At 37.8% G+C, this 25154-nt stretch overlaps 1 protein-coding gene across 2 annotated transcripts; it reads left to right on the top strand.

Annotated features, from left to right (window-relative positions):
- Window positions 1-761: 761 nt before the first annotated feature.
- On the top strand, window positions 762-24942 carry kita (KIT proto-oncogene, receptor tyrosine kinase a). 2 transcript variants are annotated; one of them, XM_048206671.1, is made up of 21 exons: window positions 762-956; window positions 4791-5051; window positions 5781-6080; window positions 6828-6967; window positions 7749-7917; window positions 8227-8413; window positions 9309-9424; window positions 9867-9981; window positions 11653-11837; window positions 15639-15745; window positions 16319-16445; window positions 16927-17031; window positions 17474-17584; window positions 17949-18087; window positions 18175-18257; window positions 18944-19074; window positions 19842-19964; window positions 20820-20931; window positions 21014-21113; window positions 21231-21336; window positions 21913-24942. In XM_048206671.1, exons 1-21 carry the CDS (start codon window positions 902-904, stop codon window positions 22084-22086), a joined length of 2946 nt encoding a protein of 981 aa, XP_048062628.1. In that variant the 5' UTR covers window positions 762-901; the 3' UTR covers window positions 22087-24942. The 2 variants fall into 2 exon arrangements, with proteins under 2 accessions (XP_048062628.1, XP_048062629.1); XM_048206672.1 differs by having other exon boundaries at window positions 763-956; window positions 5796-6080.
- Window positions 24943-25154: the final 212 nt, after the last annotated feature.

Below are 25154 nucleotides of genomic sequence, written 5' to 3'. Positions count from 1 at the left end.
AGAACAAATGATGGTGTTTTATAGACCCATACAAATATTCTTCACAATAATAGGTCTCCTATCAGGAGAGATTAGTAGATATAGAGCTTCTCACAGACATTAATGACAAACAAACGCATAAAACAATATTATCACCACATCCACTCATTCAGTTGTCTCTCATTTCTTCATTTCTATTCATTCTCAGGCAAAATTAAAGTAGCAAGAGAGTATTTCACAGATGAGACTCATCTTGCTGGTTCCAAAACTAATAAATACCACAATATGTTTGTCACATTTAGTGATAACAGTGAAATAAATCATGTGTTTTATTAAAAAAGAATGTACAACAGACATACAACCTCACCTATCACCTCATGCTGTAAATAATATTGCTTGCCTGAGATAAGATAATGTGTCATTTTGTTTTGTAAAACAATTGTTAAGCAATCCTTTTTTTAAAACTGGAAAAACACAACTGGGATTTTTCTGCTCTAATAACATTCCATGCAGGACTGTAAAAATTTTTATGTTTTCATTTGTGTTGTGAATTTCTGCCAAATCAGCCTTATCAGACGCAGAGGACCTTTTTATTAAATTTGAAGGACTGATAAATCAATTTGATAACCCCTTTCCATAGTTATAGTTTGTTATGAGTTTCTTCTGACAAGCCACGTGTCACCCTGTGGCACTAGTAACCTCTTTTGTGTGTCTCAGGTATGACTAGTGCTATTACTGTTGATGTTACCTCCCTGTCCCCGCCCACGTTTGCTCGTCGTTCCGCATGACCCGCACGCAGAGTACAAGGTAGAAAACAACGCTGGCCCTTTAAGACGGGAGTGATCGCTCCGCTGGCGACCGTTCCGCGGTATTATCGAGCTCCAAGACTACCAACACACATGAGATAGATGGAATTATAACAATGGAATATCATTGCGTTCTGTTTACTGTTTTGTTGCAGTTAATCGTCCAACCAGGTAGGACGGCTTTTATCATTTCATTGCTTCTTTATGGTCTCACTTTGTTTTCCAAGTTTAGAGGAAAGATTCCAGAAAGTTGTAGAGTAGGGATGTACATTGCACTTGCTGTATACACCTTTAGATGCGAGTCGTTGAGGCAGCCTTGTTGAATTATTCTTACCAAAAACAAAACAGATTAGGCTACCTTCAGAGAATAATATGGACCTGTTGCTTTTTTTTTTTTTAAACTCCCCTAGATTCATGTAGGCTCTTTATAGAATCAAAATTTTGGCTGTTATCACTAGACGACCCCATGTGTGCTTTCTTATTTTTCCTCATAATGAATATCACTAACATAAGGCGCTTTCGCACCTCGGTCCACGTTCTGTCAGTGCAGAACTCCTCTACTTCTCCAACTGAAAATTAACCATCCTAATTCACGAGAATTTCCACTCATAATCCCAGTGAATCATATCCTATTCACTTACCGTTTGGAGGCTCTATACCAGCACTTTAAGCGGTTACAGGATCATTGAAACAAGATACTGACCGGAGAGCTGCAGGTGAGAATGTAAAGTAAAGCCGATCCTCGCGCGCTGCTCTCAATTATTTATCATCAAGCTCGCGCGTGCCTGTCTCCGCGTCAAGTGTAGGAATACGAAGCTTGTTTCAGGTATAATTAGTGTGAAGGAAAGAGTGTAGAAAATCGCACTGTGACATTATTAACTTTATATAGTTCAGATATAATGGCATGGTAAGAACAACGTGGGGGGTTGACTCCCCTAAGCAAGGATTGAACCCCCCCAAAAGGTTTCGAAAAATAATTTGCGGGTCATATAGAATATTAAACATGTTTAGTTATACATATTGTTACTTTTAACTTTTCATTAACCAAAAAGCGGCAAACAGAAATCGCGTTCATCTGAGGAGGTAGCCATAGCAACAGTGAGCAGCTCGAGCACTTTACGTTAGGATCAGCGTGTTTTTGAAGCGTTTAATTAGAGATTCACGTCGCGCGTAGCCTATATGAAAGAATTAATGATTGTGTCGCTAAAAGCGGAATTGTGCGCTCAACTTATTGAGCACCAAGTACATTTCTTTGTTGTGGTATTGAAATGGCTCTAAACTCAGCTGGAACAGGTACTACAGTTCTTAAAAGGTGCGTCAGTATGGGTTTTCATTTGCAGTTAATGTTACTCTTATCCTATCAACTGTTATATGTAAATTATCGGCAATTCCATGACATTTCCTAAAAGCCAGAGAAGTTGTTTTGCATGCTGCAACTTGACTTTTTTTTGCCTGCGTTTGCTGGCACCTCATGGACGTATCAGATGGTCTTTTGTAGTGCTCAGATAAGCTCTGGATGTTCTGAAAGATGAGGGGCGAGTCATTAGCTGGACTGCATCTGTTAACTGACCATTGCGCATCATGTGTTCAGACTTTTATCCTCGTATAACTCGTGCTTCGAAACAAAGATGCCACTTGTCCTACAGTTTTCAATTGCTATAATAATGTTCCTTTTATTTGAAAAATTTAAGTTTCCAAAAAGGAACATAGCTTTCCTTTTTTGAGGGGGGAATCTGTAGTGTTCAATCATTTAAATTCCACCACAATGTGTTATTGTGTTTGGAGAATAGGGAGAAACCCGGTTATGTTGTCCAAGCCTTATTATGAAACAATTCAAATGACAAGGTTTGAAGTGAGCGTGGACAATACTGAACACATGCGGTTTTGGTGTGGGTTTGGCATGAATCTGAAGATCAACTTTGTAACGCCAGAGGGCTTCAGCGCTCAAGTGACTTTTTGCATCGGGTTCCTTCAAACACAGAGCGCTACGGGCTTTTACATAACAGCCATGAGAAAATCGTTTACATGGAAATATACATAGGCTAGTTAACAGTAGAGTGCCCTGATATACATTGTTTAGTAATCTCGCCCAGAGGTCAGCATTCTGGTGGGTGTATGAAGGGAGGTGGTGCTGTTTTCGGGTGGGTGCCCCTTGTGGCTGACGGTGGTACAAAATACATATTTTTCAGAGAGCCAGAAAGAGCGAGGTTTGAAAAATTGTAGAAAACCAAACATTTGGGGGGAAAGTCTGAATGGGGATACATTTTGAATTTGCATCCAGGCCCAAACAATAATGCTTTATCAAGCATCATTAGCTCCTACATCACCTCTGTTCAACAACTTATAATGTTGTCATAATGGTATAATTAAGATAAAAGCTCTCTCTGCATGGTTTAAATATTTACCAGCGAAACTGTGAGGTGCTTTGTGTGTGCATGACCAGCATTAGTCACATTATTGTTGTTTTTTCTTTCATGCAGTGATTCTTATTTGCCCTTTTGATGTTAACAGTGTTCGGATCACTGGAGAAAACAAATCATCATGAACGGTTGTTGTTTTTCTCTGGAAGAACACCTGACTTTGCAGATGCCTTTTTCTTGGCATAGAGTGACAGTTTGCATTTAAACAAACTACTCATCAGGCTAAACCACAGTTTAGGTTTTATCATGTTATCTCATGTTAGCCTGAAGCAACCATGGAAGCCATTGCATGCCCCCAACCCCCTTGTCCCTCAGATTCTCAGAAACTAAAGAAAGGTTCTTATAAACAGGGGGACAAAATAAGTAGATGCAAAAATGTCATATTTGCTTTATTAAACACATTTTGAAGACATAAAATTTTCCTTCACATTTGAGTTTTTCCACCTCTCAGCGTTAAATTAAGGGCCATTGTGATTGCCTAGATCCATTAAAACTGCAGAAAGCAGTGACAGCTTTAAACACAGTATTTACCAGTTACCAGGAACCAAGTGGACACATTATTATTACTACATAATCTTTAAGTATCCATGCAATCTTTTACCTGCCAAACAGATATTTACTTGCACTTTTGCCCTTTGCTCACTGCTTACTCTTGCTCCTTAAGCCAAGACTTAACATAAACTGTAAACTTGTCCCTCAAATCTGATTGGTTGATTGGAATGTTGTTCCAGGATCAACAAAGATGTTGTACATGTTGTACTTGGTGATATCACATTCACTATTATCTATTCATTTTAGAAATTGAACACTAAAAAAAGATTATTGGAGTGTTTTTACAAGAAAATACTATTTTAGACTTTCTGTTTTAAAACGCAATTGTTTCACTGTAAATGCTACACCATTACTTTTTCAGTGTATTAGATAAAACTATCATTTATAGTTTTACTGTTGTGCTACATAGAATTTTTCAGTTTGATTATTTTACTTTACTTTTTTCATTTTCTTCACTTACTTTCACTATTCTCATAGTCATAAAGGGGAGGATAACGATTCTTTTGTTAGTTTAAAACACTAACCTGTTGCTTTTGAGCCTTGTAGCTGTATAAGGCAATGTAGCACTTTGGAGAATGAAGCTATACTATCCAAAAACTAAGGAGGGAGCAGTAATTTTCCCCCTATGTAGACTCTTTAAGAGCTTCTGTAAAATTGTCAAATTGCCATTTCTAGAGAAATTAGTATGAGAGGAACTCGGAAGACATACTTTTTTGGATTTGTTAAGTTGTGAAACTGTCTATTTCACACTCTTAACTGTCATTTATGCAACTTGAGAGGGATTTGTTTTGTATGTGTGTATAAATGTGTATGTGCTTGGTATATTTTGTATATCACCGTTGTTGTTTTTTATTTTGGAAACCCAGTACCATTTTATACTGGCGAGTCAAATGCATTTGACAAAATATAATGAAGTCTTTACTTGTTATGTTAAATAACTTAAGTCATGTTAACTTTATAAATAATCTATCCTCTTGTAAGTTTATCAAATCTTTTCTTCTTCATTTATGTTCGCATTCTTGTTTCCTCTCAGGCAGGTCCAGGCCCACTATCACCCCAGACGGACCCCGGCTCACAGTACCACTGAACGGCGACTTCAGCTTGCGCTGTCAGGGTGACAATCCAGTGCGCTGGCTGAGAGAAGACCGTCCCAATCGAACCCTGAAGGAGGAACAAAGGCAGGGTCAACTAACAATTCTTAAAGTGAGCAAAGCAGGCCTACATCACATGGGCAAATATTCATGCCGTGAGGATACGTCTGATGAAAAGAGCTCCATCTATGTGTATGTAAAAGGTAAGTCAGCCTTTTGCATTTAGGAGTATTTTAAATGATTGTAATAAATTGTCTGGGCTGAGTAACATGTCTGTAGGGCAGTATTTAAAGAATTCTTGAACCCTCCTTTATGTGTCTTAGCCTACCTTGTCTGTTATATCTTCATGTCAGTGCAGCTACTGTATATTTTATGTGTGTACAAGCCTGTTGGCAACAGTATATGTGTGATTAGATACTGTATAGTAAAAGAGATAGACAGTGCGTCTGCAACGTTACATGTGTTTGCATGATCTTGTAGTACTTTCTAACACTTTTCGTGCTTCATTTTGTCTTTCACTCTCACTCTCCCTCTCTTTCTATGAACACACACTCCAGCATCTCTCATCTTCCTCTGTGGTTCCACATTGTGCCAAAAACACACTTTAGGTGCCCTAAATACCCAACTGTCTGTATTCATCTGTTGCCTGCATGGCCTTTAATATATACATCAGTGTCATGTGTTATTTCATGCATGTTCTTATAATCCCATTTCATAAAATCTTCAAATTGATCCCTGGCAGTTTTGGCAGTGGGCAGATTTACATTATACAAATGTTAACACTGCAGATGTGGGTTATTTGTATTTGTTCATTAGGTATGATGGAGGGTAGTTTTCACTTTCACTCTTTTTGTGACACTCTTTCTCTTTCTCTGAGCTGTAATGTCATGATCTAAGCCCCCTTGGTTGTGTTTCATTGGTTTTTGATTTAGCATTCCTCTCAGCAGATCCTGAAAATCCCTTCAGGAGGAGCATCGTGTTTGACATTGTTGCGGGAGAAGGAGACACGGCCACGATCCCATGCTTGGCCACAGACCCAAATATTACAGAGTTGCACCTGCAGAAATGCGACGGAGAGCTGCTTCCCAACAGTCTGCGATATTCATCCAGTATTGAGACGGGTGTGGTGTTGGATGATGTTAGGAAGGACTTTGAGGGATGTTACGTCTGTGTCGGGACTCTAGAAGGCGCCACGGTTAAATCCGGAGAATATCAACTCAATGTCCGCCTCGGTGAGGAAATAAAAAAGAAGAGACATTTATAAATATTAGGGCTGTCAATTTAGCGTAATACATTTTTTTAATGCAAAAGTGCCCTTTTCCCAAAAATGGGCAGCAGGAGCCATTGACGCAGGATATGTTTATGCGTTCAAAGCAGATGGGATATACACGTTACCGTTCAAAGTTTGCCATCAATAGATTTTTTAAAGAGAAATTAATATTGTACTTTTATTCAGCAAGGATGCATTAAATTGATCAGAAGTGACTTAACTACTTAACCAGTACAACTTTTCAACACTGATAATAATAAGAAATGTTTCTTGATCACCAAATCAGCATATTAGAATGATTTCTGAAGGATCATGTGATACTGAAGACATTGAAAGTTTTAAATTGTAATAATATTTTATAATAGTACTGTTTTTACTCTGTTTTTGATCAAATAAATGCAGCCTTGGTGAGCATAAGAGACCTCTTTCAAAAACATTAAAAAATCTGGTTGTTTATATACTCCTAAAGCCACTTATTGTAATGTTTTTATTTTGGGGCATTTCAAATATTTATTGATTCATTAATCGCCATATGATTTAATTTGTTTGATTAAAAAAGTCATTGATTGCCAGCCCTAATAAATACAACAAGAGGACACAGACTGACACCAGACATGTGCATGTCTATGTTACCCCACTGTAGCTTGTTCTTCCTTTCCCACATGTTCCTGCTGCTTTGATACAATGCATCATACTTCTTTGCTTTTAGTTCCAGACGTGCCTCCTCTGATCACACTGGGTCAGCCTCAAAGAGTGCTGCTCACCCGGGGGGAAAAGCTCTCCCTATCCTGCTCCACCTCAAATGTCAACAGCGACATCAAAATCAATTGGAAGGCTCCACGCGGAGTGGTAAGACACAAAGTAACCAGCTCATACCTGAGCACACCATGACACTCTTCATGATCACAACACACATATATTCTCTATATACTGCAGGCTTTATTAAACACAGCAACCATTTCAATCAAGTAAAACCTGTTTACAAAAGCATACCTCTAGAAAAGCATACAGTAGGTATGAGTGCACGTCCCAGTTTACCTACTTAATGTGGTAATATGTACCCCCATGATCAATTTAGTGTTTGTAGACTGAGAATGAGAATTTAAATGTTGTTTGTTCTTGACATTATGGCCAGAGGCAAACTGGATCTTGTGTGGTTGAAGGTGCACCTCAAAGTTCTCTGTGATCATGTTTACAAAGCAGCAGAATACGGTTGTCAGCAGGGTTGAGTGTCATTCAGAAGTGAATTGAGAATGACATTTAAATTCCAGTTTAACTCCTGAATTTTGATTTGGATTTGAATTGAGGTAGCAAACATGATGCAGATAGATAGATAGATAGATAGATAGAGATTGATTGATTGATTGATTGATTGATTGATTGATTGATTGATTGATTTGGCAAACCTGTGCTGTGGGAACACAACCAAACAGATCTTCAGTCTTGCATCGAGATTAAACTGGCATCAGAGACTGAAATTTGAGATATGAATAACATGCTTTGTTTCATATAAAGATAATAAAAACAGCCACACCTATACATATAGACAAGCACTTAACCCAAGACTGGCCTCATCTCTCCAGAGTTGCCCAATCAGCTTTGTGTCTGTTTTCTTTCTGCATGTGCCAAGCAACCGTCAGTTCAGCTGACCTCACGTCTCCTGACTGAGCCTATTTCTCATGTGAGGACCGCCATCCTCAGTCTGGGGTCTGTGACGATGCAGGATGCAGGGAGTTACAACTGTGAGGCCATGAACGAAAGAGGGACCAGTGCAAAGCCGGTCTGGGTCGACATCTATGGTAAGTCTCTGTTGTTTCAAATACCGTTTTCAGTTTAAAAAAACTATCGGTTACACTTTATTTTAAGTTGTTTTTTGTTACATTGTAACTATACATTTAAGTAGTGAGTAATTGTAATTAACAACGTGTACTTACTATATGGTTATTGTCTGGTTTAGGTTAGTTGTCTTTACATGTAACATACAGTATGTAACAAGGACACTGTAAAATAAATTATTACCAAACAATCACGAGACTTATTTTTATTAAGTCTCAATAGCTATGCTGTTTCAAAGAATAAAATTATGTTTTATGTGTTTGTGTATGTAGATAAAGGCTTTATTAACCTAACAAGTGTGAATAACAGCACTAAGAGAGTGCGCGCTGGAGAAAGTCTGTCCCTGCGTGTGGTAATGGACGCTTACCCAAAGCCTCATATGTTTTCCTGGAGCTACAGTGGTGTAAAACTAACCAATACCACTGATCATGTCATTACCAGCCGGTCACATGGGAATAGGTATGATTTTATTACTGCTAACAATGCTTGTTTTTCATATGTAGCAATTGCTAGGGATGCATATCACATTGATACCATATCAGTTATCTAGACAATATTAGTTATTATTATTGGAAATATTCGTTATACCAGTTTTTATATTTAGATCACCTTTGCCGTCATGTAACGCTCACTTAAAATTAGGGATGCACAATATATATCGGCCACCATATCGGTATCAGGCCGATATATGCTCATTTTTTATGTTATCATTATATTAAAGCTGATTAATATTGGACTATTCCCTTCAGATGAGACACTTCAGATGTGCACTGTTTACCATGATGGTTTTCAATTGCTTGAAATATGATTGAAATCACTTAAAAAAGGAAAATACAGTCAAGTGCAACGTACAGTGCAAGTCTGTCATATAAGCTACATAATATTATAATGAGAACATTATATTGCTGCTTGGGACATGGCTTTTAATGGTGAGACTTTTGTTTTTGTAATCAGGCTCTCAAAAATTATATAAAAAATTTTATTTAGATTAATTGGCCAATATATCGGTTATCGGCTTTCAAATATAAAGAATTATCGTTACCGGTTTCTGCCAAAATTTTCATATCGGTGCATCCCTACTTAATATTAATTTTTAAAAATACTAATAATTTAAATTACATAATTTGTTGTGAAGCCTAAATTCACTTGTGGCATTTAAAGTGATTGGTTTTTGTTTTTTATAGGTTTATAGGTTATCAGCCATAACATGAAAATAATTATTGGCTCATCAGTATCGACCAGAATGTTAATATTAGTGCATCCCACATTTTGTGCATACTCCACATTTTATTCCATTAATTCAGTGAACTAAAAGATATTTAAAGTAATTCATATTTTTTCTTTTATTTTACAGTTACACGAGCGAGCTGAAACTAGTGCGTCTCAAGGTGTCAGAAAGCGGCGTTTACACCTTTTCATGCTCAAACCGAGACGCAACTGTCCATCAAACGTTCGAAGTCCATGTCATAAGTGAGTGAAAACATTTAATGCAAATGGCAAATATTTGCATTTCCACTTGCCAGAAAAGAGTATAGAAATTGTGTGATTATGACTTTTTGTGTGTATTCTTGTTCACTAGTAATCAGTCATATTTCTTGAGTATTGTGCTGGATGAAAGAACTCAATTGTCTATGTAAGACCCTGGCCAAAGCCCACTAACAATAGTAGAGGTGGTGTAAAAACGGATATGAAAGGACTGGCCTTGAAGACGGCAAATAAGACATTTATCATTATCATTTTTTATCATTCATTTTCTTTTCTATTAGAATTACTGATTTTAAGCTGCAAAATATTTAATATCTGGCATTTTAGGTCACTTAATCTACATTTTACTATAATAGACAGCTGTACAAACATCCATCTCACTAATCAGAATTGTAAAACTGATTCTGAATCAATCTTTGACTGTTAGGTAAACCACAGATTGTGTCCTATGAGGGGCCGATTGATGGACAGGTGCGCTGTGTGGCAGAGGGTTACCCCACTCCTCAGATCAAGTGGTATTACTGTGACCAACCCCATTCAAGGTACGTGTCTTTCTACAGTTACGTTAGTTTCGAGTACACCCGCAAACTTGGAAAGGTACATACAGTGGGCTCCAAAAGTTGCTTTCAGAAATTAGCCGTACCTCCCTTGAGCAGTGTTAACATATTAGAGGGTACATTGTGACGCAGCATGGATTAGCCACTTAGCGCTAACTTGATGTTTGATGATTGGACAACAAAGCTTTAGCCTATTATTCATGGGGATAAGCAATTTGACTCTGTCATGATTGTGACATCACAAAAGCGATTGGTTGCCATCAGTCATGTGACAACGCCCAACAAGATGGGAACAAGCCGCTCCCGTGGGGCTGTTTATTCTTGGATAATAACAGTGTTGTCAGAACACCTTAGCACAGACTTAGTCAAAAGCTTATCCAATCAATTCCTCATGGTGATCAAATCCGATCAGGATAACATGACCTGCTTCAATTTGAGCATATAAACATGCAGGGCAATTTGTCCTTTGATCTTGTTTGTGTGTTGCTCACTTTGTCTGTCACCGGTTTGGTGGTTTTCTCAGCAAACAGGTATTTCACTGAAGAGAGGTTTCCATCATGACAAACAAAGTACTTAACGATATCACTCAACAATAAAGAGACAGAATAAGAAATGTAAACAGTTGAGATTATGTGTTCTGCCTTTATATTAAACAAACTTTATATTGAACTCAACTCAGTAGCACTCGTACTTAATTTTGAGAGAGGAGAGAGACATAACAATTGAACAAAAATTAAGCAAATAAATCAAAGCACTTGATGGCAGTGCATTCCACTCTGATGTTTTTAAACAAAAGAGCCCTCGAGGTCTGTCAATTCACAGCTTGTTATTTTGCTTTCTTAAGCAAGGAGCTATTTTCACACACATCAGTAAAAATCTGTCATAGACCCTGAATGCAGTGAGAGATGCTTATTATTATCCTTAGAACTTAAAAAAAAGTTATGTGCTTTCATATGCAATGGTTCTTAACATTTGATCTTAAGATCTACATGAAATGAAAATTGACCCCACATGCTCCTTGTCTTATTGTGAACAAACAGAAAAAAATGTTAGGCTTTGTAATCTTTCCTCAAAATGGGTTGCAATGGCTAAATAATTTGACTTTAAAGCAGCGTGTGATCCTGGACCAGAAAACCAGTCATAAGGGTCAATTTTTTGAAACTGAGATGTATACATCATATGAAAGCTGAATAAGTACTCTCTTCATTGATGTATGGTTTGTTAGGATAGGACAATATTTGGCCGAGATACAACTATTTGAACATTTGGAACCTAAGGGTGCCAAAGAATCAAAATATTGAGAAAATCGCCTTTAAAGTTGTCCGAATGAAGTCCTTAGCAACGCATATCCACTCACAAAAATACATTTTTTATATATTTACGGTAGGAAGTTTACAAAATATCTTCATGGAACATGATCTTTACTTAATATCCTAATGATTTTTGGCATAAAAGAAAAATCTATAATTTTGACCCATACAATGTATTGTTGGCTTTTGCTACAAATATACCCGTGCTGCTTATGACTGGTTTTGCGGTCCAGGGTCACATATTTATAAAAACTGTAGTTGTACATAAATCAGTTCTACACAGTAATTACATGTTCTTGAGAAGTGCAAGATCAAGAATTGACAAGTGTGTTGCATGCATCCTCAGGTGCTCTAATTTGCTGAATGCCACTCAGGAGGAGGAGGATGTTGTCACTGTAACCATGACAAATCCTCCCTTTGGGAAAGGCGCAGTGGAGAGCCGTCTGAACATAACCAAGAACAATTACGCCACCCTTGAATGTGTGGCATCTGCCAATGGGGAAATCGTGTACACTCTTTTCTCTATCAGTGGTGAGAAAATAACTTCCCAGATCACTCACACACACACACACCCCTTCAGACAATGACTGAAGACTCAAGTTAGTAAGTTACTAAGTCTCAGCCTCAGACGACTCCGCCCGCAAACTGCCTACAGTCTGTTTTCTGACCCTCTGATCCATACTGCTCACAAAACTGGAAAGCATTTTCATGATCTGCAGGGTATAATCTGGTTGGCTGACTTTATGCAACTTCTGAGAGTGAGTCATACAGGAGGTGTTTTTTTACCAGAATATATCTGAGATTTGGTTTTATGAATTCAAACACTGCTTCTTTGTTGGACCTTTGCATATCACATACATGTCCATTAAATCAACTCGCATACTGTCCCAGTGCGGCCTGTATAGGTTGTGCTCATTTGTCACAGGTCAGGGTGTGTGTCTTTGCTTTGGTGTGCTAGTAGAAAAAAAATCTGTTAATTTTGTTGACTTGTTTGATTTGGGGTTTTCTTCCATCGTTGACTGAGGGTGTGTCTCCGTTCTCTCCTAGTTGAGTAGTCATTGCATCGGCCAGGGAGTCTGTCCCATTACCAAATTTGACTGGTATATTTCTAATGTGCATGAAAGGAAAACAATCCTGCAAACTTTAAGTATTATACATGAATTAGTGTTAGAATAAGATACACAAGGACCACATATTTTCTTTTCTTAAATTTATTTGTTCTTTTATGCATGTTCTGCCATTTTTGCAGTTAGGTACGAATATTTATAAGTATTGTATGCCTTTATTTTATTTGTTTAAATGTCTGCCATTATGTACACTATTGTTCAAAAGTTTGGGGTAAGATTTTTTTTTTGGTTTGATTATGCTCACCAAGGATTAGTTTGATCAAATAATAAGAATAAAAACAGTAACATTGTGAAATACATTTAAAATAACTGTTTTCTATTTTAATATATTTTTAGTATGTAATTAATTTATTCATGGCAAAGCTGATTTTTTTAGCATCATTACTCCAGTCTTCAGTGTCACATGATCCTTCAGAAATATAATATTTTGCTTAGCAAAATATTGTTGCAAACAGTTGTGCTGCTTAATATTTTTAATTTCTTTAAAAAAAATCTTTCTCACCCAAAAATTTTGAATGGTATATGTGTACATGATCTGTTCTGCTAATTTAATTTAGGTGTATATGACTGTCTTCTTTCTGAGAAATATTAATAAATATCCTGACGCCTCCGAGCTTTATAATGGCAGTGAGCGGTACCAACAAGTATGAGCTGAAGAATGTTCCTCCATCCACATCCATCCATCAATCCATCATAAACATATTCCACGCGGCTCTGGGGGGTTAATAAAGGCCTTCCGAGGCTAAGCAATGCATTTGTTTAAAAAAAATATCCATATTTAACAAGTTATGAAGTATAATATCTAGCTTCCACCAGACCACCTTCCATATTCAAGTGTAAAACTCTCGCAGTTCAAAAAGCTTACGCTGTACGTCCTACCCCTTCCCTATTCAACTTACGGAAAAAGCTTAACTAACACAACGCCAGTTCCGTTTTTTTGAATTTGAATACTGAAGGAGGTCTGGCGGAAGCTAGATATTTTACTTCTTAACTTGTTAAATATGGATTTTTTTTTTTTTTACACAAACACATCAATTAGCTTCAAAAAGGCCTTTATTAACCCCCCAGAGCCGTGCGGAATATGTTTATGATGGATGGATGTGGATGGAGACACTTTCTTCAGCTCGTTGATCCTTGCTCACTGCCATTATAAAGCTTGGATGCGTTAGGATATTTATTAATATTTCTCCGACTGTGTTTGTCAGAAAGAAGAAAGTCATATACACCTAGGATGGCTTGAGGGTGAGTAAAGCTTGGGCTAATTTTCATTTGAAAGTGAACTTATCCTTTCAGTCATCAGTGTCCCAAAGTTTAGTATTCATCTTACTTACACATCATATAAAAACCAGGAAGTGGAATGAGACTCAGAGACCTCGACCCAGGTGCTTCTGGTTTCCCAGGAATGGCTAAACAACCAAATGAAAGGAAATGCACATCTCCTCACGTTCACTCCAGCTGTGCATTGTATGTTGGCTGCATCTTTTTAAGGAAATTTAAACCAGCTGCCAACTTGCAGGTCACCACTCCTGCTCCAGCTCAACCTGTGTAGGCAGACTTTTTGGATAAGAGATATCCAGGCTATTATATAAACAGAGGTGCTGAGTTTTATCCCTAATCTTGTTTCTTTTGTAAACCTAGCATTACCAACTGTTCGAGATTATCTCAAGGGTTTGGGGGGGGTTACGTTTTGGTTTGTTGCAAAACACAAAGTTTTTCCACCCCAGTTTGTGCTGGTATTATTGTTAAAGACAGAATGGTTAACAAAAGGTCATCTACATCCAGTTTAGTTTGTATCTATTTATTTTTATCCTTTTTTTTTTTTTTTTGGTGAAAGTTTTGCATTTTCTCAACTGAATTAGCCAGAAGTAAAAAAAACTCTAGTTGAACGTTGACCTTTTTGTAGAGTCCATCAGGAGTTGGACTGGAGGTTTTGAGGTTTGAGCGCATGAATTGAGTCTAGCTGCCTCAGGAAAGCCTGTTAGGGGATGTGTAAGAACTGCTTTAGACTCTCAAGGTTTATACTGCAGTAGATCCAGGAAAACCAGTGGGACAATGAGCCTTAGGCTGGACTGTTAAAGCTGTTCAACCTCAGCTGAGCGAGATGCAAAAAATGTGTGTTGTTATGGTGTTCGGTGGTTTGCGGGAAGGCTTGATGGTATGCTTGGATGCAGTGTGATGATAGATGGATGGATGGGAAGGATGGAGGGGGAGAGAGAGACAGAGAGAGGGAGCAGAAGAGGACTGTGAAAGCCAGTGGCAGGTTTACAAGGGATTACATCCTGCAGAGTCTGCATTCTTTGACTTGAAATGGAGAGAAAGCTTCTTATAGCTTAAGAGCTTACTACACCGTTCAGAACAGCACAGAAAAACAATAACACAACACGCATGAACACATACACACACATTACATAAAAAAACACAGCTACAGTTTCAAAATGTGAAAAAAAGTGGGTCACAAAAATCTCCAGTAGAGTTTTACCTCAATTCATTAGCGAGTATTATTCACACCTCATTAAATGCAAGGCCTTTGGACATTATTCCAATGTGAGTCACTTATTCATTATTATCGATGGTTCTTTACTGTTATTGTTTTGTTTTATAGGTATTCCAACAGGGTAAACACTGTGGTTTTGTTTCAACGTCTGTACTTAGTCCAATAATAGTGTTTTATTTCCATTGATACTCTGGCTCAAGTCTCAAGACAAGCATCAGATCTACTGTGGTTTTTTGTGCTAACAGAAATGATCCTCAGGGATGAGCCATGTGTATTGATTATCCGTTGATGCCTGTAAAAGATTGCCTTATTTACGCAAACACATTGTGTAGAGCAGTGATTCCCAACTGGACAGTTTACAGGCGGAACACGCATAAAATCTCAAGGTGTTATTGCAATCAAAATTACATTTAATTACATTAGAGTTAATTTATTAATGTGATTAATACACCAAATTATATCCATTATGAGTTAAAAGTAGGGATGCACAATATATTGATTATCAGTATTGTACAATATTCTTTGTTTTTTATAATGTCTGGCATTTGTTTATTGGCCATAACATGAAAAATTATCATCTGCTTTTTCATATCAGCCAGAATTTTAATATCCCTTGTTAAAAGAAACACATTTCTGGTTTGCTGTTGATGGAGTACATATGGCATCTTGCATGTTTCTGATGGCCGCTGTATGTTGTTTTAATCTTCACAGAGAACACTGTTCCTCATGAACTCTTCACACCGTTGCTCATTGGTTTTGTTGCCGCGGCTGTTATCCTTGTTCTCATCCTGATCGTGCTGTCCTACAAATATATGCAGGTAAAATGTCATTCATTACATAGCTTGTCTTCGAACACATGAAGTACATGCTTGACTCATGGGGGTGTTTAATTAATGAGACAAAATTGAACTTTGTTTAGTAATAATTAATGTAGCCACTTGTTATTCTAGCATAATTTGTGTTTGGTTATTTGATATTAAGCGTGATACTCAAATTCAACGTAATTTACCAGTCACACCTGGCAGCCCTCCCACACTTCAGGGAAACTCTGAAACAACAATTTACTTAGCATGTCATAAGACCTGATGTTTCACCGTGCAGTTTCACACTGTTGAACAGGGGAGCAGTCGGCTATGTGTGTACACACACACATGCACACATGAAATTACTGTTCACATTTGTGTTTGAATAATTTATGTGCATTTACACTAAACTTTTATTAGTGGCCTCTGTTTACTTTTGTCTTTCAGAGCACCTCATTACACTTGCAGTAACTGGAACTGATGTAAAAGGTTGTTTATGCTTGTCTAGCAACGTCACTCATTGCTTATTTCTTCCCTCATCCCTCTTTCTTTCTCTCTCTCTCCCTCTCTCATTTTTGTCTCCTACAGAAACCTAAATACCAAATACAGTGGAAAGTCATAGAGGGTATTCATGGAAATAGCTACGTGTACATTGACCCCACCCAGCTTCCATACGACCACCAATGGGAGTTTCCCAGAGATAAGCTGCGTTTTGGTGAGTGAAGTTCCTTAATCAGTCTGCTTTGACTTGTTGGACCTCGTAAATCATTTCCCAAATAATCTTTCTACATTGTAATATTACTTTTGTTTGAACTTTGCGTTTGGAAATCTTAAGATTCAATGCACCAAAAAGCATAAAAGCCTTTTGAATTTTGCTTCTTTTCATTGACTGTGCATGGTTTATTGACACTGATAGCTAGCGCCTTGTGACATAGTATCATATCTTCCCCATGAAGGAATAACCGTATCCGTCAACAAACAGGATCCAACAGGATCTAGCATATCACGCTTCCCCAAAAGCCACACCTACTTGATTCAAAAACAAGTTAATGTTCCAGCTGAAAACTTGTTTTGGACCAGTTTCCAGGCTGATCCATTGATTGTAAACAACTTTATAAGGGAAAAGTGATACTGAGCCGTTCATGCTGAATCAATTTCAATCAATCAAAAACAGTTTTGCTTCCCTGCATCTCCAGGAAAAACTCTAGGATCTGGAGCATTTGGAAAGGTGGTGGAGGCCACTGCTTATGGCATGTCCAAAGCAGACACTGTGATGACCGTAGCTGTGAAGATGCTCAAACGTGAGTAAAAAGCAACAGAAAGCATGTTCATAATCTTGTGAAATATGTGTAGCACAGTAACACCAAGGCATGTTTAACCAGCGTGTTTATTTAAGCAAATATGACAATGCGTAATGAAACACCAGAAGGTACACAGACATGCGTGATTAAAAGAAGGAGGTTAAACATTTCCAGTAACCCACAATTTTTTGGTTCCCAGAACATTCTGGATTGTTGGTTTATGGTTTTAAACAATAAAACCTAAAAAGAATGTTCCTAGAACATTAGAAATTGGTTCCCAAAACAGTAACCAAAGGGGAACCATGTACTAACACTGGGGGAACATTCTCTGTTTGTGTATTCTGATGTATTACTTTAAAGAAATTATGATGTTTTTTTTTGTTGTTGTTTTTATTGTTTTTTTTATTTATGGTTTTATTTGTCTTGGTCTTTTGCCCCACAGCAAGTGCTCATGCCACTGAGAAAGAGGCTCTGATGTCTGAGCTGAAGGTGCTTAGTTATCTTGGCAACCATATTAACATTGTCAACCTGCTAGGTGCCTGCACTATTGGAGGTGAGAGGCTTTTTTGTGTGTGTGTGTGTGTGTGTGTGTGTGTGTGTATGCGTGTTTTATGACATATCAGGACACAAATGTGTATAATGACATGGGTATGACATAGGTTTACAAGGAGAGGGTGACTTATGAGGACATTACCCCATGTCCCCATTTTTCAAAAGGCTTATAAATCGTACAGAATGAGTTTTTTTTAAGAAAGTAAAAATGTGCACAGTTTCCTGTGATGGGTAGGTTTAGGGGTAGGGGTAGTATAGGGCGATAGAAAATAACGCCTATGGAATGTCCATACAATTCACAAAAACAAACTGTGTGTGTGTGTGTATTGTGTTGTTCATCATTACTGAACTGGTCTGTTGCACAGGTCCAACACTAGTTATAACGGAGTACTGCTGTTTTGGTGACCTGTTGAACTTCCTGCGCAGAAGGAGAGAATCCTTCTACTTCTCTACGCTAGGAGAAGACTCTTACTATAGAAACATCATGCTGCAGCCAGAACCAAAGTAAGTAGGATCAATGCAACTGGTAGTTAGTTATGATAGTATGAAGTGCTTCTGGGTTCACTAAAAAGAGTTCATGTTTGATCACAGTGAGAGCAGGAATGGGTACATGACCATGAAGCCCTCTGTATTGGGAATTCTGTCCTCAGAAAACAGAAGATCACTTAATAAAGGTTGGATCAATGTCTTGTCTTCTCATCTATTCTTGTTTCTTTTTTATTGTCATCTCATCTCTTTTTGCCTAATTTCATGTCTTTTTGTTTCATCTTGTCGTATGCCTTCACTTCTTGTGCATTTTTAATTTTCTATCTTCTTGTTTTGTCTCTCTGGTCTCATCTTGTCCTGTCCTGTCTTGTCTCATCTATTCTCCATCCTTTCTCTTTTCTTGTCTTTTCTCATCTGTTCTCTTAGCTCTTCTCATTTCAACTCATCTCTTCTTGTTTCGTCTTGTGCCCCCTCTTCTAGACTTGTCTGCTCTTGTCTCTCCTTTTCTCATTTCTCTTATATTCTTCATCTCTTCTGTCTCATATCATCTTTTTTTTTCTCATCTTATGTCCCTTCTTTTCTGTTGTCACCTTGTCTCTTTTATAGTCTTATCTCTTCTCATGTCATCTCTTTGTCTTGTGCCATCTGTTCTCATCTCTTCTTGTCTCGTGCCTTCTCTTGTCCATCTCTTTTCATCCCTTTTCTTGTCTTATTTCATCGTTTTGTCTTGTGCCTTGTCTTTTAGTCTAGTATGTTCTCGTCTCGTCTCATCTTGTCTCAGCTCTCATGCCTTCTTTTTTCTTAACTTGTTGTCTTTTCTCATCATATCTTGTACCTTCTTGTCTATTCTTAACAGAATTTTTCACCCCTTTAGGTGATTCATACAGCGATTCAGATGCCGTCAGTGAGATTCTGCAGGAAGATGGCTTGACTCTGGACACTGAGGATCTTCTCAGCTTCTCCTACCAAGTAGCCAAAGGGATGGATTTTCTGGCATCCAAGAACGTAAGTGATTTTTTTTTTTTTTTTAATCTGTTTGCGTTCGGCCTTTCTGACGGATACTGAGTTTTATATTCCGAGTGTTTGCAGTAATCCCATACTGCAGATCTTCTCTCCCTTCCTCTACAATGCCACTGGCTCACATTCCATTACCTCTGCCCAGTCAAGGATCGGGTTACACAAGGTCACACACAAATGCACACATGTTGTCAAGCACATGCACACACTCATTCACAGAGGACCATGCCGAGAAATATCACATTTCCCCACCTGGTCAGCAGGTCCAGTATTCAGTTTAGTGGAAGGACACTAAATTAGTCAAGCTGTTAATTGGGCATGTGAGTTTTCTGTCAGTGGCTTCATTTCAGCACCTCTACGCTAACTTAGAATATGGTATGGTCAACACTTTTTTGCTAATGGGGTTTTAAATATTGGCACTGTTACTGTAAATACCTGACAGTCCTGACCAGGTCATTTTGGTAGTGCCTCCAGGCCACTAACTTCTATGCATACAAGTACAGCTTCTACCTACTTGAATTGCAAAAGGTAGAATTCACAAAAACTGCTTGTCAATATTCCATTTCAATAACATGTTTTAAATTAGCCATAAAATATGACCACAGCTGTATTACCTTCTTTTGCTCAAATCACCCTAAAAAACAAGAGTTTCTCCCATTCGTTTTTCTGAGTGGTCCCCTTATACTGTCTCTACTTTAAAATATTAGTGTGTATGATGAACAGTATTTCTTCATGTGTGTTTATTGTTTGTGCAGTGTATTCACAGAGACCTGGCAGCCAGAAACATTCTCCTCACCCAAGGCCGAGTGGCCAAGATCTGTGACTTTGGACTAGCCCGAGACATCACTACTGACTCAAACTATGTTGTAAAGGGCAATGTAAGTATTAGCTGTCATTACATGTGACATATAAACAACTTTAGCCTCAACTTTATTTCATTTGTATGTTTTCCCACTAGGTTTTGCTTGTCACACTGTATAGTAATTATCGGATTAAGTGAATAAGCAAGCACAGATCATAGTTTTCTTACGTGACACATTTAGGAACCAGGGCTTACCTATACACAATCATAAAAAGCTACGAAAAAGGAATGTGTAATCCATAAATAAGACACTTTGTTACAAAAAGGAAGCTTTTTCTTTGCATTGATGCAAAAGTCTGTCAGTCAACATTGTGTCAAACCCGCTTTTTAAGTGTTTACTGTGGGTGTTGGATGTGCTTTATCTCAAGAGCTTTCTGTGAAGACATCCCACCTAAAGCAAAATGACAATGATCAGTTTAAAATACAAGGGCGTTTATCCATGTTGAGACATGTACTAGACATGCATGAATTACCCAAATGTTTTACATTGGCAAGAGGTTGAGGCAAACAAGCCAACAACGGGGTATTTTCTGCAACTTTAAGACAGTTGACTTATATCCCAGAATTTGCATCCTGGTTTCATGGTCTAAAAAAAGCCCAAAGCAACAAACAGTCAAAACAAACTTACTGTAGACTATAGTGTTGGAGTCTTTGAGTCAGTATTCTTTTTGTATATTTATTCTGCAAACAAGTCAATCTACAGCTTGCTAACTAGAACAAAACTCTATGATTTGAGGTTTCCAAACATGCCTTTTGATTGTAAATTGTTAAGACTGAATCCTTCAAGGAATGTGTGTTGTACTGCATGCTTTCATGCTCTACCTATGCTATTAAGGAAGGAATGTATGTAATGAGGATATTCTCTGCACAGGCCCGTCTTCCAGTGAAGTGGATGTCCCCCGAGAGCATCTTTGAATGTGTGTACACCTTTGAGAGCGATGTCTGGTCTTATGGCATCCTGCTGTGGGAGATTTTCTCCCTCGGTAAGTTAAATGATCTCATAATTATTTTCACTTGGCATGGTATACTGCTTTTGATCCAAATATTGATAATGTGCTTCTATAGGGAGTAGTCCTTACCCGGGAATGCCTGTGGACTCTAAATTCTATAAGATGATCAAGGAAGGATACCGAATGGAGTCACCAGAGTTTGCCCCAAGTGAAATGTAAGTGTGAGCTGTAATTAGTGAAAATATCTTGAATCTAACAAGATACTGGCAGCTTTTACCATTTATACACTACAACGTTCCCAATGTTCAGCGCAACTTGTGTTGTTGTTTCAGGTATGAGATCATGCACTCATGCTGGGATGCCGACCCCTTTAAGAGACCCTCATTTAGCAAGATAGTGGAGAAAATCGAACAGCAAATCTCAGACAGCACCAAACATGTATGTCTTTCTTCTTTTTTTTTTTCTTCTTTTCAGCACTCAAAACATTGTAAACATGCAAGGGTCGATTTTTTTTAATTATTATTATTTTTAATCTATTATTTATTTTAAAAGTATATTGAAAATGCAGTTTATACAATTATTTGAAATGTGATAAACATGTTTTTAATTTCTGAATTAAAATTAATTTTTTGGTCGAAAGTCGAAAAAGAGATGCAATTGTCCTGATATCATATAAAAATTATATCATAGAGAAGACCAGAGATAATTTGATATTTTAATGACAAGGCTAGTTCAGGTTGTGAAATGTTATGTTGTGCAACTCCCTAATAATTCATGATATTTGTATAATTTTCAAAAAAGCTTTTAAATATATTTTTAGTCACATATATTCATAGTGTAAAGAAAATGTTCCTTTTTTTTACTTTATACCACATGATTACAGTCATTTCAGTTATACAAAAATCCATATATTAAACCAATGTGAATACAAAGAATACATTTCTAAGAATTTGACAGTAAAAAGATTTTTCCTTTTCTTTGTGATGGACACAATATCTCCTTTCTCTTCTTCAGATTTACTTAAACTTCAGCTCCAGGTTGCCTGTTGCACCGGGGCCTCGTGAGGAATCCAGTTCTCATGTCCAGCGGCTAAACTCAGTGGGCAGTCACAGTACCGCCACTCAGCCCCTGTTGTCCAACAACGATGTCTTCTTGGAAGGGACAGGTCCACGTCACCCTCCGGTGTGAAGATCTGATTCCCAGCAGAAACCATTCATCTACTGAGACCCTTCGCCTTAGCTCCACTGTAGCTGTCTGACATGCATGAGGACTTTGGTGGAAAACACTGATCAAAAATCTCTTTTAGGATCCAAGAGCAGTCGTATTCTTTCCATTCACCTTTCTCGCAGAATGTGTATATAAGCCCCCCTGCCAGAAAGGACAGTGATGGTGTGCTTTCCTATTAACATTTCATGTATTCTTTGGAATTGTGGGACATCAAACTTTTGAGAAAGTTAATAATCAATGCTGGTATCATCCCATGGTACTATATCTTCAATGTGAGTCTGCAGGAGGACTGAACCTTTTTTTTGTAGAATCCCTTTGCTTTATTATATTGGATATATAAACACAGCAATGCTTCATTTGCTAATAGTCAAGTCTTTACAAGTGACAGGAGTCAAACAGGCTGTTTCAAGTCAGAGACTAGATGAAATCATGAGAATCACAACGACGTTCCCAAAACATCTCTGATTTGATATGAGCTTTTAGCTGAAAATGCATTATGCCGCACCTTTATTATACTGTAAAGCTTATGGGATGAATATGACTCAGTCATATGTCAGACTGTCAGTAGTAAAAGAGCCTGGCATGAGAGTCATTCCTCTCATAAATTCAAATATCAAACACATAAAAGGCTACAATGATATGTATAAGCAGCAATAACTCAGTAAAAAAAAAACGTAAAAGCATTTAACAGCATAATCATGCTGCTGCACAAGCCAAAAACAAGCTACTTGATGCATGTTGTATTTGGGATAGTATTTGGTCAGTTGGCAGCTGAATCTGGAAGACGTTTTACGTTTAAATAGACCAAATTGAGGCACATTTCAGTTCACTGTCAGGAAAGGTGTTGGGACACGAATAGGCAATTCATCACAGTTCATTGTTTACTTTAAACACTCAGCGATATTTTGGTTCCATAGCAGTATTATATTATTGGCTTATGTTGTCCTTTCCTTTTCCAGGAAATGTAATTTGGGACAGCGAAATGATCCAGTCAAGCAGTAATTCAAGCTTGACGTATCAAACTTTTAGACAGTGTTTCTTTTAGGGATCACTTTAAACAGTTTCTTCCACCTCCCCTGTGTGTTTTAAGGAAAATATTTGGTTTATTTCATTTGTATGGCAGACTTATCTTGATTCAAATGTTTCTTTGAGTAGTTTTATGTATGACGTGGTTCCATAATGGTGGACTGTCGAAGATCAGTAGCTTCTGTAGCATTGGTTCTGTTCTTTATTCCAGAGAAAAATGGGAGTGATTGATTCCACATTTTATCTTTCATGAAACTGGAAGACATAGCGAGTAGTGCTCTTTTGTACATTTGTAAATGTTTTGCTAGCTTCTTTGTTGCATCCAATTTTGTGCATAAAAAGTAAGGTGGGGGTCTGGTAGTTTCAAAGAGAGACTGCTCTGAGATTGCGTCGTCGCTCTGCTTTCTTGTGTTTGCGGAAATCGCGGGTTATCATTTCCTACAGACTTGACTCAGTTACTCTGACTTCTACTTACCACACCAACTGTTGTGCCTGAAATGTTTTCTATGCTCTTTAGCCAATGAGAATCGTGCTGTTGACGGTTGAGCCAATAGAAAGCTGCTGCTGCTGTGTAGAAATGGGTGCCAATGGCTTCTTGCTCTCTGTAGGAGTAGCCAATGAAGGATCTGCCAATAGACAGGTGGCTTTCAGATGGAGGACAAAAAGAGCGGCTTTCTGTTACTTAGATGAGCCAATAGGATTCTCATTCCACTGCCAAAGGGAAAAGGGCAGAGTATTTGTTTGAATATGAGTTACGTACTGAATGATTCAGTCGACACCAGCCGCAGAACTCAAAGCTGTGCAAACATCAGTAGTCTGGACACTCAGTCAGTAGCTCATTTTCCAGGTCTCCCTCTGTTCTTTGTGTCCAGCTGCTTCCTCCGGCGGATGTCTCACTTCCACAAAGTCTCGGCCGGGGAGATCCAACTCAGCCCGTATCCCATCTCCACCGCCCCACCCCCTCCCCTCCTTTTCGCCACACTGGGACATTGTTCCTGATGGGCACTGGCTTTTGCTTCCATTTGCGCTAATGTGTTTTGTGCGTCTGTGTGAGAGTGTATGAATGTGTAAATGCAGGTCATTTGCTGTTAAAATGCCAGAGCACTGATGGGTTCCTCCAGTAGAACGACTGTAGTTAATGAACTTCAGATTGTCTGAATTATAGTGCTGAAGCAATCGATGTTCAGCCGCTACATACATACCATCACTGTTTGCTCTTTTCTTGTATGTAAATAATTTTATATATATATATATATATATATATATATATATATATATATATATATATAAAATATGTAAATCAAAATGTTGCTTCTTGTTTTATCACGGTACGTTTTCTCATGTGCTGCATATATTTTTGTATGTATGTTATATTTTTGTTTTGTTTGTTTTCACATGATCATCTTCTGTCATTATTTTGCCTCTTGATTCATTTATTCATAAGTGCAGTTTTCAGACACACACCAGGTACAGTTGGTTATATATTCAGTGCATTTATATTATATTCAGCGTTGCTTGTCGTTTCAGTATTTTCAGTGTTTGCATTATCGATGAAAGGAGGACCACGTGAAAATAGACACAGATGGTCCAGGAATCCCATTTGTGGCCGCATATTCACTACAGTTCTCATATGCATTTTTAAATAATTGAAAGGTGTTTTGCCCCAGAAAAGACTGTTTAATGTATTTTATTGTATATTTATTTTACAGTTTTTATTTTGAAGACAAATGTGCAAATCCTGTGTGTAGCTCTTGTTACTTCAGTATGTAAATAAATAACTGAAACCATGAATCTTGCAATGATTACGATGGTTAGCTTCAAGATTTTTTGCCATCTGGAGCAATATTTATTAGAAAAGAAAAGAAAAGCACTGTGAGGCATCACTTTGAAAATGAAATGTTCGGAAAAAAATTTAAACTGCAGTTGAAAATAGACTGCAATAATATACAGATGTTTTCAAACGAGCTTCAGGGGGGTCCATGGAAAAGTAAAAAGAAAATGTT

The sequence above is a fragment of the Megalobrama amblycephala genome, linkage group LG11, assembly GCF_018812025.1.
Source record: "Megalobrama amblycephala isolate DHTTF-2021 linkage group LG11, ASM1881202v1, whole genome shotgun sequence".
Classification (NCBI taxonomy): domain Eukaryota; kingdom Metazoa; phylum Chordata; class Actinopteri; order Cypriniformes; family Xenocyprididae; genus Megalobrama; species Megalobrama amblycephala.
Note: the sequence above shows the minus strand (reverse complement) of the source record. Positions and strands in the feature narration are given on the sequence as shown.